This window comes from Amphiprion ocellaris, chromosome 11, assembly GCF_022539595.1.
Source record: "Amphiprion ocellaris isolate individual 3 ecotype Okinawa chromosome 11, ASM2253959v1, whole genome shotgun sequence".
NCBI classification, from domain to species: domain Eukaryota; kingdom Metazoa; phylum Chordata; class Actinopteri; family Pomacentridae; genus Amphiprion; species Amphiprion ocellaris.
In genome coordinates, this window is record NC_072776.1 from 2,544,635 (window position 1) to 2,557,151 (window position 12,517).

Sequence of the window (12,517 nt, forward strand, 5' to 3'; positions counted from 1 at the left end):
ATTCCAGGCAATGAACTGGAGGAGGATCTTGAGATTCTTGAGGAAGCCTCTCTTCAGGTTTGCCAGTCTTTCCTTAGATATTAATTTGTTCTAACGATTAGACATCTCCTCAGTGCTCAGCCTTTCCTGATTTGTGTCCTTTCTGCCCTCACCCAGGTGTGTAAGGCCCACTCAGGAATCCTGGGGAAGGGTCTGGCCTTGTCTCACTCTCCCACCATCCTGGAGGCCCTGGAGGGGAATCTGCCATTGCACCTCCAAACCAATGAGCACTCTTTCCTTGAGGACTTCATCACCTGTGTACAGAACTCAAGTGGAGGACGTCTGGCCAGGTACATTTCCTTTCCTTGGATCCAGACTGCACAGCTCTGATGGTCTCCTGCTAATCCCAGTTCATTATTAGCTCACAAAAGCATAATAGGATATGTGAAGTATGGTAAAGTTTCCCCTGCAGTTCAGGTTTGAACTAATAATTCCTCTGCATCATTACAAATCCCTTCATTTCTTCCAGATGGCTGCAGCCAGATTCTTACGCAGATCCGCAGAAGACATCTCTGATTCTGAACAAAGACGATATCCGCTGTGGGTGGCCAGCTACTGTGGTCGTACAGACCAAAGACCAGTATGGAGATGTGGTGCATGTTCCCAACATGAAGGTCAGGATTATTGATGACGGTGTAATTTTGCCTGCAAATCTCCAAAGTAGTTTATTAGAGTTGTTACTCTCCGTTTTAACTCTCTGACTCGCTCATGATTGATTTCATGTCTAGGTGGAGGTCAAGGCTGTACCTGTTTCGCAGAAGAAATCAATGCAACCAGAGAATGTTAAGAAGCTGCAGCGACTCCCTGGAAGCTCCTCTCCTTCTTCCTCTGGCCCTGACCTGACCTTCGGAGGTCTGCCGATGCCCAAGCTGGAGGCCACATATGAGCCGATGATTGTGAAAGAAGCTCGATACATTGCTATTACCATGATGAAGGTCAGCACTGTGCAAGACTCACTCACTCACTCACTCACTCACTCACTCACTCACTCACTCATATTTACATTAAGTAGGTTGTAGATTCAAGGGCTGCACAGTGGCGTAGTGGTTAGCACTTTAGCCTTGCAACAAGAAGGTCCCTGGTTCGCGTCCCGGCTTTCCCGGGATCTTTCTGCATGGACTTTGCATGTTCTCCCTGTGCATGCGTGGGTTCTCTCCGGGTACTCCGGCTTCCTCCCACAGTCCAAAAATATGCTGAGGTTAATTGATTACTCTAAATTGCCCATAGGTGTGAATGTGAGAGTGATTGTTTGTCTTTGTATGTAGCCCTGTGACAGACTGGTGACCTGTCTAGGGTGTCCCCTGCCTTCACCTGAGTCAGCTGGGATAGGCTCCAGCCCCCCCCGCGACCCTAGTGAGGATTAAGCGGTGTATAGATAATGGATGGATGGATGGAGGTTGCAGATTCTCCACTGGGGGGAGCTGTTTAGTTAGATTAGCTGGTGTGCAGTATATGCCTCATTGTGCCTCCTCTAGAAATTACAGTAATTGCAGTATAGACATGTCAGTATTGTGTTATATCCCTAATTGCTTTTTAGTTGTGCCAAGGAGCACAGAATTTTGTTTGGTTTACAGAAACTGGTTCTAGGAAACAGTTTATTTATGGAACGTTTTTAAAAGAGATATGCAGAACAAATTATTTTGATGAAATATCCTCTTCTTTAGCTTAGATCTGGTAATGTTTTCAAATGAGACTGAAATTTCAAATATTATTAGTTGAATAAACTCCAATAATTCTTCCAGTTTTTACAATTCTGTGTAATTGTGCCGTTTTCCTAAATAAACAACATGCCATTCAAACCTGCTGTCAACTTTCGGAGTTCAGAAGGCTAAAGAAATGATTGATCTCTCAGTGGGTACAGTTTTGATTTAGAGAACAGTAAAATGGTTATTGTAAAATAGTTTTGGTAGACCAGTGTTTTTGTTCTCACTCTGTGTTTCTGTTCTAGGCTTATGAAAACTACTCCTTTGAAGAGCTGCGCTTTGCCTCCCCCACTCCAAAGAGGTAAGTGAGATAACGCAGAAACAGAAGACATTTTTCAGTGAGATACAATCTACTTATTGGTCATGTCCCACACAGGCCCAGTGAGAATATGCTGATCCGTGCCAACACTGATGGAACCTACAGTGCCAACTGGACTCCAGGAGCAGTCGGCCTCTATACGATCCACGTCACCATTGATGGCATTGAAATAGGTATGTCCATCTAGACAGCCATTTGTAAGTCTTGTGTATTCTCTCGCACAGGGAATATAGAGTATGCAATAAAAACGATCACCATCCCCCTTAAACCACCACGTGATGTAACACAATGTAGTTATTATTGACACAAACTGATACACACTTTGAAGTGAAGCTGTAAATTTTCTTGTCTTTTAGATGCTGGTTTGGAGGTAGAAGTCAAAGACCCTCCTAAAGGCATGATACCGCCTGGAACTCAGATGGTCAAACCAAAGGCTGAACCTCAGCCTAGCAAGGTGAGTTTTCTTTCAACTGATCAATAAGGGCATGAACGCAAAGCTGACAGAAGGGTCTCCCTGTCATGGAAAACTTTTTTTGTATTTTCACACTGAGTATCAGCATTTTGTTTTGCGCCTCTGTGCAGCTTTTAGCTGTTTTCACATCCTTGTTTTTGTTTACTGTTCTGAATATCGCAACACTTTATGATCCATAGAAAGACAGAAAGTAGTTTACATAAAATCAAGTAGAAAGCTATCAGCCCAGTGCAAGATAGTGGGGATATAAAATAAACCAGTATATATATCCCCATTACATTCATTGGGTGATAAAGAAGAGTCCAGTGTGATGTTGTTTCACTCTGTTGAATGAGCAAATACCAAATATCTAGTATGTTGCTTAGTACCAAATGAGGCCATATGTTAAGGTGCAACACTGATTCTGATTCTTCACAACATCCAGGTTACAGTGTGGATGAAAACATACTTAGTGCTGGTGCTGCACTTAAGCCTGTAGTATTTAGAAGCAGCAGGGATTGATGAATACTTGGAGTTTTGATCTGGAATTGCTTCAGATGCACAAAATGCATCGAACTGACATTAGGCACACTGGATTCATCATCATTTTGTGAAACTTGTGGCATTTCAATTTTGCTCTTCATAATGGGGAAACAAGCAACAATGCGTGCATTTAATCATGACAGAATATATTTCTTTGGAACATTTGTTCCCTGGTTTTCCATGCACCAGCCTATAAGTAGATGAAGAAACACTGGATTAAAACCAGCTTCATCCAGCTGGTGTTACTGAAAATGGAGCTCCTGAAGTTTCCCTATGTTTTGCTGTTGTATGCGTGTACTTGGAAGCAGGCTCTGTGTGGCATGCAATCTCCCACTGTCAACCTGGACTGCTTCCTCTTCTTTCTGCTCCTGCTGCGTTTCTTGTCGTTCTCTTCTTTCTATTCTTTGCTCCTGCCGCTCACGGTCTCCATCTCCCCTCTGCTTCTCTCAGGTCCGCAAATTTGTGTCCAAGGACAGCGCAGGCCTGCGTGTGCGTAGTCACCCCTCCCTGCAGAGTGAACAGATAGGCATAGTGCATGTCAATGGCACCATCACTTTCATTGACGAGGTAATTGACTTTAGAGCAGGTAGACTTTAATGTACATGTTTTAAAGTATACTAGCTGGAGCACCAGGATCCACCTTTATTCCATTTCTTCTTTCTTTTTCTTTAAATCAACAAGTACAGAATCATAGAAGCTGCAATCATAGAGTTTTGGTTTAGATTAATAGCCTCAAGTAACTTTGCTTAGATAAGTTGTATGTATTGTCTGTAATTACCTCTCTCAATAATGATTACTACCTTATAAATTTGTTGCTCTTACTTTATGTTGCTTTTTACTCTTGCAAGGCACTCTGAGGCTACATGAAAGACTAGAACACCTTCTCCATAAATCAAAAGCATGATATGCATTTAAATCTAAAATTAAAACTGAAACATACTTCTTGGTGGCACAGTAATGTGACACATATTGAGTATGTTTGCCAGACCTGCATCTTATCTGCACTCCCATCCTTTGGTAATAGCACTACAGACATTCTCTAATACATCTTACCTGTGTCCTGCAGTAACCTCAGCGTATCGTTTTCTAATAACTTTCCTGCAGCCTCAGAGATGTCGAGTGTGTCTGTGTACAAGGGTGCTCTCCTCCTGTTTCCTTAGTAACAGGATGGCATGGCTGTGCTCTGCTCTGTTGCTTGTTTTCCCTTAGATCCACAATGATGATGGTGTGTGGCTCAGGCTCAATGATGAAACAGTAAAGAAGTATGTTCCCAGCATGAATGGGTACACTGAAGCCTGGTGCCTCTCTTTTAACCAGCACCTGGGCAGGAGCCTACTGGTCCCAGCCGACGTAAGTAGAAGAAGGCCTGCTGAGTAGTCTGACTCAGTCGAATATCAAGAAGCTCCTGCACTGTTCATTTTGGGGAAGAGCTCATCTGTGTTGTTTAATGATAATGGGTTTTCAAGGACTTAGTTGTGTTTGGCACCCACTCCTTCAATGTCCTTGAAGCATGGTAAATCATCAGAGTAGATCATCAGACTGTCGGGGTGTATTCTTGCATGAAATATATTTTTGAGCGACACTGAGTTTGAATTTCTCACTAACAAACTGTGCAAAGGAACAGCAACTGGGAGTGTGCATGCATGAATGCATATATGAAGGCTGAAAGTTTACTGGAACACGACAGTTGTGTGTTTAACTCGACACTTTGAAATGCTCACATGGCTGCGTAGTATTTATTTGGTGCATTAAAGTGGAACCCAATGCAGGGATCGACAGACAAGGGATATATGTAGTAAAAGAGCTATTACATCTTGTGGTGACGTTGGTTAGTCTGCACTGTTGAGTCTTCATTTACTCATTGCCTCTCACTCACAGTTCATTAACGGTTGCACACTGCAGCATGTGATAACAAAGGTTTCCTCCCACGTTTTGCTCCATGCCACAAAACCTGCCAGAATACTCAAAATAATCAAATAAGGAATTTGACTGGTGGTAATAAAATTGCATTAACAGGGAAAGTATCCAGAGATGGTGGTTTTCTGTCATGAAGCAATCACTGGTCCACAGAAAGTTCCTGTGTAAAATTGTACCTCTTCTGCTCAACAATTCCACCTCTGCATTGGGATGCTTTAGATGCTAGGAGGCTTCCATGTAAAGTTTCTGTCTGAACAGCATGACACACTACATCATCCAAGTGGGGAATTTTTTTGGAAGTTTCTTCTTTATATGTGTTTCCTTTCATATTTTTTTGAAGTCATTTGGTCGTGGATTTGGAAATTATGGCCCCAAGGTGTTTGGATTGAACTCTCAGTACCCCTGCAACTGGGTTTCTGTCTTTTTAATCCATTTGATTGTACACTTATTGTAAAGCGGTCAAACATTTCACAGGCTTTGCCTGTATTTGCAGTTCCTTATGAGCCTTTTTGTGATTGCTCCACAACTAACCGGCCAGTGTGGGACCATTCAGAATCTGTCCTCTCTTCTTCACTTTCTCAAACTACTTCTTATCCTCGAAAATCCAGAAGAGCCAAGCCACTTTTTTCTTCCAAAAAAATACATGAGCACCTTCCCCCTTCCCGTTTTCTCTCCTTTCGAGTCGTCTACTGTTTCTTGACTGTCTCACAATCTGTTGCTCAGAATGTCTTTAATGCTAGCCAAGGAGTCAGGGATATCGGCTTTTTGTCGTGGACCCCCTTAACTATATTTCCACCACAGGTGAGTTCTATGAACAGGGACAACTAGTTTGACTGCCCCGTAGCTAATCGTCTATCTGTTACTCTACTTGTCTTCTTGAACCCCTTGTGATTCTGTAGTCCTCCCACAGTGTTAATTTCAGGCATAAAGAGGTCAACCTCTAGTTGCATGGTTGTCTGTACAGTGATAATACAGTGTATCAGCAGCTACTGCTCCTGTAGAACACTGCAGTGATCACAGTTGGGTTTTTAAGTAATTACTGTTGAGGCTTGTGTGTTGCATGAGTTTGAAGTTACTAATGTCCAGTCTGTTGCATGAGGTCTTGTTGGAGAGGCTTGTCATAAATAGTCCTGTATCCATGTGTGTTCTAGCATGTCTCCCTTTAGACTGTTTGAAAATCAGTAAGCATTCTACTTAATCTGAGTAGATCCATTGTCTTTTGATCATTTAACTGCATCACTACAATGTTGAGTGAAATACTCATTTCCTCCTTACATTCTTAAACTGCCAACAAATGTGTGCACAGTGTCAGCATTTTTAATATCTGGGGACAAAAGAATAGTACCTCTCACTTCCTGTTGTTGAGAATGGATATGTATACTGCTATCTGTAGCCTTATTCCTAGATAAGTCAGTTGTATTAATCTTATCAAACTTGAGAAGGCCAATAAATCCCTTTTCCTAAATGATCAGCAATTGGTTTAAGACTCTGAAACCTGACCATTTTGTGGGTGTTTTTTTTTTTTTTTTGCTCCTCTTGCATTTTAACCACTTTGGGCTCCTTTTTTCAGTCCTGCACCTCTATAGAAGCAGCACAACCATTTCTAGAAGTAAAGAGAACTCAAAAATATCTTCTGTGCAATCTAAGAAATGTATATTGAGATACATCATTAAAAAAACAAAAATCTGAAGTTGCATTTCTTTGATTATTATTGTTTTGATCTTACAGAAATCCAAAAAACCGGTACAACATTTTTGCCCATGTTTCCAATACTGGGAAAAAAAAATACTGACTTTACATACTACAGATATTTTACTCCTCACACTTTTAATTTGCTCCCATACTTGTCTCCTATCTGCTCGGTGTAAACAAAGCCTGCAATTCAACCTAGTTCACAATTTTTTATTTTATTTTTTTATGTGACTGTTGGTTGCAGCCGAGTCAGGTTTCATAGTTGCACCAAGCAGCGCAGAATTTTTAGGCTTTTACCAAATCTGTTTAGTACAAACACTTTTAAGAGCAAATTTTTAAACAAGACCTGTAGAATAAGCTAGTTTGGATGAAATATCACAAGTATTTGATTATGTTTGCAAATGTTTCTGGCTTTGAAAGATGGTGTAATTTTGGTGTTTTTTAAAAGCTAACATGACTTTAAAAGCCGGGGATCATAGGGTTAAAGCTGTCCAGGTGCTTTTTAATTTCTTCTTATGAACAATAAAGTTACGGTTTCTTTGTGAAAGGTGTAATATTCTAAGTTTTATGAAATGAAGCCTTGAAACTGGGAAGGTTGGCTGAGCTACATGAGTTTCACAGCAACTTCCTGTTACACTGCTAACATTGGCTTTTCACAATAATATTTCAGGGCTTAGTTGTTTGAGCCTTGCGCTGGTCTTTTTTTTTTATTTTTATTTTACATTTTTAGAGCCTGCCTTGTGCTGTCCTCTGACTCTAATCCATGCTCTATACTCTTGCAGGAGGTCAGGGGCCAGTCGGAGGAGAACGTAAAGGAGGTGAGCAGCTGCCCTTCCCACGAGGCCCCCATTCGGGTGCAGAACAGGGCAGGGCAGGGCGGCGGCCCGGGGCTTTATAAGGTAGTGAAGACCGGCCCCTCTGGTCACAACATCAGAAGCTGTCCAAACCTTAGGGGTATCCCCATTGGAATGTTAGTACTTGGCAACAAGGTCAAGGCCATAGGCGAGGTACGCACTCACCCCAAATAATGCAATGTGTTTTTTGTGGCTGGAGCTAAATAATTCAGTCTGTTTAAATCACGTAATGTCCTAGAGCTAATTTCAGCAGATTTTGGCCTTAAAATGCAATCTCTCTTTCAAAGGGGAATACATCAGCTGCTTCTGGGTGTGGGCGTGTGTTCTCTATCTTTCTTGTTGAGGTGTTACCAACTCCTGTGGCTGCAACATTTTTTACGTGCTTCCTGACTGACTAATTTCAGTTTGTCTATGAATCCATTGCAGTTTCAGGGTGTCATGTTCAGCTGCCTCGAGACTTCTCAGTGGAAGTCTGATCACAAAATGCTGGAGCCTTTCTGTGCCTTGACTGTATCTTTCTTGTACTTGTAACAATTCTGACAATGATCATCTAAATCTTTGGCCTGGTGATGTGGAACTTCCCCTGTCATTGGCTGCTGTGGTGTGTCATGCTGTTCAGTAGTTTCCGAGGCTTTACTGGAAATGCCCTGTGTGGATCTGGGAGGTGCAACCGGCACTTACTAATACTTAAATCTGTGTCTGTTTCTCCACAATGATAATATTTCAGGGAGTTCAGAAAACAAAACTTCATGCATTTTCCTTTCAATAAGCTTCCCCTTTCTAAGAGTAAGTTTTTTTTTTTTATATTTCAGCTACATCAGTTTTGTCCAGCAGTGTCTGCTGATACACAGAATCAATTCCATGTGATCTACTGCCGTGTATTTTGTATGTGTCAATCAGATGAGCTGAATGCTTGCATGTCAGTGATCTTCTGTGGAGGAGTTTGTGCCATGGTTTTGTATGTGCAGTGATAGAGTGGATGTAGGGCTGGTGAATATGGAAAATGACTGTGATAGATGACGATTAACAGCGTGTGCCAGGTACTGAGTGCTTGTGAGTGTGGATAAAGAGTGTTGTTTGTGTATCAGGTGGTCAACTCAGAGGGAACGTGGGTACAGCTGGATAAGAACAGCGTGGTGGAGTTCTGTGAGAGTGATGAAGGGGAGGCCTGGTCACTGGCCAGAGACCACGGTGGAAACCAGTACCTTCGCCACGACGACGGTAAGCCGCAGCTTGATCTCACTGCCGAAGGACTTTTATTTATTTTTATACAATTACACAAACCAAGAAAGAAAAACAAACAACTGAACAATGCCTGGGTAGTAACAGAGCATCTACATCAAGGGTGTCAAACTCATCTTAGTTCAGGGGCCACGTTCAGCCCAGTTTCATATCAAGTGATCCGGACCAGTAAAATCACAGCACAAGAGCCTATAAATAACAACAACTCCAAACGTTTCCTTTGTTTTAGTGCAAAAATGTTCACATTTAAGGAATTATCTTTTAACAAAACATGAACAACTTGAAATTTTTTAAGAAAAATAAGTTCACTTTCAACAACATTATTCCTCAGTTTGTCATTTACACATTACAATTTAGAGATCAGAGTGTCTATAAAGGAACAAAATATTTAATCACAGGTATCTGGAACTGAGCGATATAATATTTTACTTTATGATCCAAACAACAATCAGACAAAAAAAACAAAAAAAAACAAGACAAAAAATTACACAAATGAGACACAAAATGACAAAAGAACAATGAACAATCTAGTATTTTACCTCATGGTCAAAACAACTTGTCATGGTCTAGAAATTATTTAAAAATTATAACTGTACAAATTTACACTTTGTAGTTAATGTCTTCTCTGTAATTTTTACACTTTACGAAATCATCCCATAGACCAGATTGGACCCTTTGGAGGGCCGATTTTGGCCCACAGGCCGCATGTTTGACACCCCTGATCTACATCGTCCTTCAGTCCTCTTAGTCATAACTTTCCCCTTGTTCCCATCCAATGTTGCCATTTCGAGTCCTGAATTCTGTCGACTTAGTCCATTTTTTGTCCATTTGTGCTTCCTGTAGTCTCAGTTTGTTAGTTAGTTTTTCCATTATGTAGATTTCCTCAGTAATTTTCAACCATTGCTCCTTTGTTGGTGGTCCTGTTTTCCCCCGGATTCTCATTGTGGCTTCTTTACATGCCACTAGCAGTATTTTGACTAAATATCTGCCATTTACCATCACACTCTCTTCAGAGAAATTACAAAGGTAAAGCACACTGCAGCTCAGAGGGATCTTATAACCCATCATTTGTTGTTGCTCAGTAGCAGAGTTAATTTCTGACATTTCCAGAAAACGTGAGTGATCTACATCAATTATCATCTGTAATTTCCATGTTGAGTTCCTTCTCCCAATTATGTTTTAGTCTAATGACTTAAAACTTACATTAAACTCACTGGAGGAAATCTTTAAACCTCAGAATGCCATGAGGTAATGTGATCTGATTTCCTCTTTGCAGAACAAGTGTTGCTGGAGCATGGGAACCAGACGCCACCTCCCAGCCCGTTCTCTGTGCAGGCCTTCAACAGAGCCACGACTTCAAATGGAGCGCAGGGCTTTGACTATGGCATTTCTAACAACAAAGGTGAGGTCGACGTTGTGTAGAGTGAATTTTAACAACAATTCAAGAGCATACATAACCTGCATATCACTTTATTTTTATATCCACATTGTTTTATGGTCTTCATTTATCTTTGACATTTTTTAAATTGGTGAATGGAAGTACATCTTTCCTATAAATAAACTCTACCCCCTTGCCTTGACTATTCTCTGTTACACGTATTGTATCTTTCTCTTTGCTGATATTTTGCTTTATGAATTTAAATTTCATCTTTAATACAGAATAACGACTCACAAATTAACCACCACAATGTATAACAGCGCCTCTACTGAGTGTGAGAGCGATCTCTTTAACCCTCCTGTTGTCCTCATTTACAGGCACCGAAAATATTGTTTCCTTGTCTCCAAAAGATCCAAAAATTCAGCAAAAAATTCCCCAAATTTCTGAAAATTTGCAAAACCTTCAGAAAGAAAATTCCAATGATTCCTTAAAAATTTCCCTTAAAGTTTTTTTTTTTTATTTTTATTTTTTTAAAATTTGGCGAGAAAATTCTTGTAAATATTTTTTTAAAATGAGTAAAAATCTTCCAAAAAAATCCTAAAAATATCTAGAGATTACATATATATCAGTAAAACTTCAAATATTGTCTTAAGAGCAATCACATAAAAATCAACCAAAATCCAGCGAAGTTCCTGAAAAATGTTGAAAATGTAGACATCAGAAGTTTCACTGTGAAAATATATTTTTTTTTCTACATTTTCAAACTTTAAAACGGGTCAATTTTGACCCACAGGACGACATGAGGGTTAAAGCCACAGGAGCCATTTGTCACTGACTTAACATATCTTTTGTTTATGCACGTTTTTATCGTGTCGACTGTCGTTGTGTCATGCCTAACATCTCTGCGATGTCAGGCCTATGTGTTCCGTGCATGTGGCAGTCGATGTGCTTCTGGTCATTCAGACTACTGTGGGTTGGTCTAAGGTTGTGTGTGTGTACAGTAACTGGCTTTGACCACCCCTCTCACCCTTTACACTACGTTGCCTTAATTTTTTTGCTTTGGAAACATTCGATCATTCGCATAAACACTGTTTTCCTCAAAACATGGTCGAGTCTTGCAAACATCGCCTCATCAATTCTGCTTTATACCATCAACGAATGGTTGCCAAAAAATGTTTGTGTGCCTTTCTGCCTGATAATCAAGCTGATGCAATGTCAATATTCTTTCTTTTCTCTTGCTCACTTTGCTCAAAGAAGGAGGCTGCTCTGTTGAGATATGTAGCTATGCTAGTTAGAGGACCATAGTCATGTAAATAATCCGACATGAGCTCCCTGACAGAGCTAGAATAAATGTAATTTGAAGTGTCTGGATGTTATTGTTTACAATTAGCCTCTCAGGCCTTTTACATAACTAAATGTACATCTGTGTAAGCCTTACTCCACTACAACTCTGGTAATTTAATGTATGCAGAATGCAAACACACTATCAACCCTTCTGTATGACTGAAGGCCTGTTAAAATTGCCGACTAGCATGTGCAAGAACTCTAAATGACTACTCGCATAGAGTGCTTATTGATAGTAGCGGTTATGATGTGGAGAGATGGAGGCATTTATATCTTTTTGACACTTTTTCTTCCAAACATCACCTCTCACGCTGGTTTGAGCAATCAGATAGCAATAAATCTTGAATGTCTCTTGCTAGCATTTACCTTAGCTTTTCTGTCTTTGTCTGACTCGCCCAGCAACTTCCAACCAATCCCCTTTCAGAAACCAGCAGTCCTTTAAGTTTACTCCCATCTTTGAACATGGAAAATTCCAAAAATAGTGCTCCGACTTTTAGTTTTTAAGCGTCACAAATATTCGTGGAACAGCACATCACCATCAATAGGAATCCCTTTAAAGGATAAGCTACCATGTTGAATATTTGTGTTCTTTGTCAAGGTGACAGCTCATGCTGAGCCACCTAATGGAACATTTGAGTCACTAGGCACCTCTGCAATGAGGCAGCAGTATCAGTGGGTCTGTGGTGAAGCTCTGTGAGCAACCTTACTGACAGATGTCATAGAGTTCAGTAATAATCTGTTGACGTTCATCATCCCAGTCTCCCCAAGCTCCTGCTATTGCCAAAATTTGGATTGATGAAATAACAAAGGATGTTATCCTCACATGTCAACATGTCTCTTGAGATTACTTCCACTGCTGACCCTCAGTATTTTTTTAGAAAGTCCAGTCAAGACTGAGTTTTATATATCAGTTGAACCAGTGGCCTCAGAACACTCATGCCAAGAAATTGTGAGATGTTTTTGACAAGTGACTCATGCAGTCCTCATGGAGAATTGTCCAGTTCATCTCACAATATGTTTTCGGAACTTCTGATG

The 12,517-nt window shown here is 40.6% G+C and overlaps 1 protein-coding gene across 19 annotated transcripts in view; it reads left to right on the plus strand.

The window, feature by feature from the left end:
• mycbp2 (MYC binding protein 2) overlaps positions 1–12,517 on the plus strand; it is a 71,886-nt gene that overhangs the window by 38,441 nt on the left and 20,928 nt on the right. For 8 of the 19 annotated variants that reach the window (XM_055014896.1, XM_055014895.1, XM_055014901.1 and 5 more), the window contains 13 exons: positions 8–57; positions 157–329; positions 509–653; positions 768–974; positions 1,988–2,043; positions 2,119–2,234; positions 2,418–2,515; positions 3,506–3,622; positions 4,265–4,405; positions 5,696–5,773; positions 7,447–7,671; positions 8,607–8,739; positions 10,037–10,162. In XM_055014896.1, coding sequence (XP_054870871.1) covers positions 8–57; positions 157–329; positions 509–653; positions 768–974; positions 1,988–2,043; positions 2,119–2,234; positions 2,418–2,515; positions 3,506–3,622; positions 4,265–4,405; positions 5,696–5,773; positions 7,447–7,671; positions 8,607–8,739; positions 10,037–10,162 — 1,665 coding nt within the window. The remainder of the gene's footprint in view (positions 1–7; positions 58–156; positions 330–508; positions 654–767; positions 975–1,987; positions 2,044–2,118; positions 2,235–2,417; positions 2,516–3,505; positions 3,623–4,264; positions 4,406–5,695; positions 5,774–7,446; positions 7,672–8,606; positions 8,740–10,036; positions 10,163–12,517) is intronic. The other 11 variants (XM_055014898.1, XM_055014910.1, XM_055014908.1 and 8 more) reach the window with 9 other exon arrangements.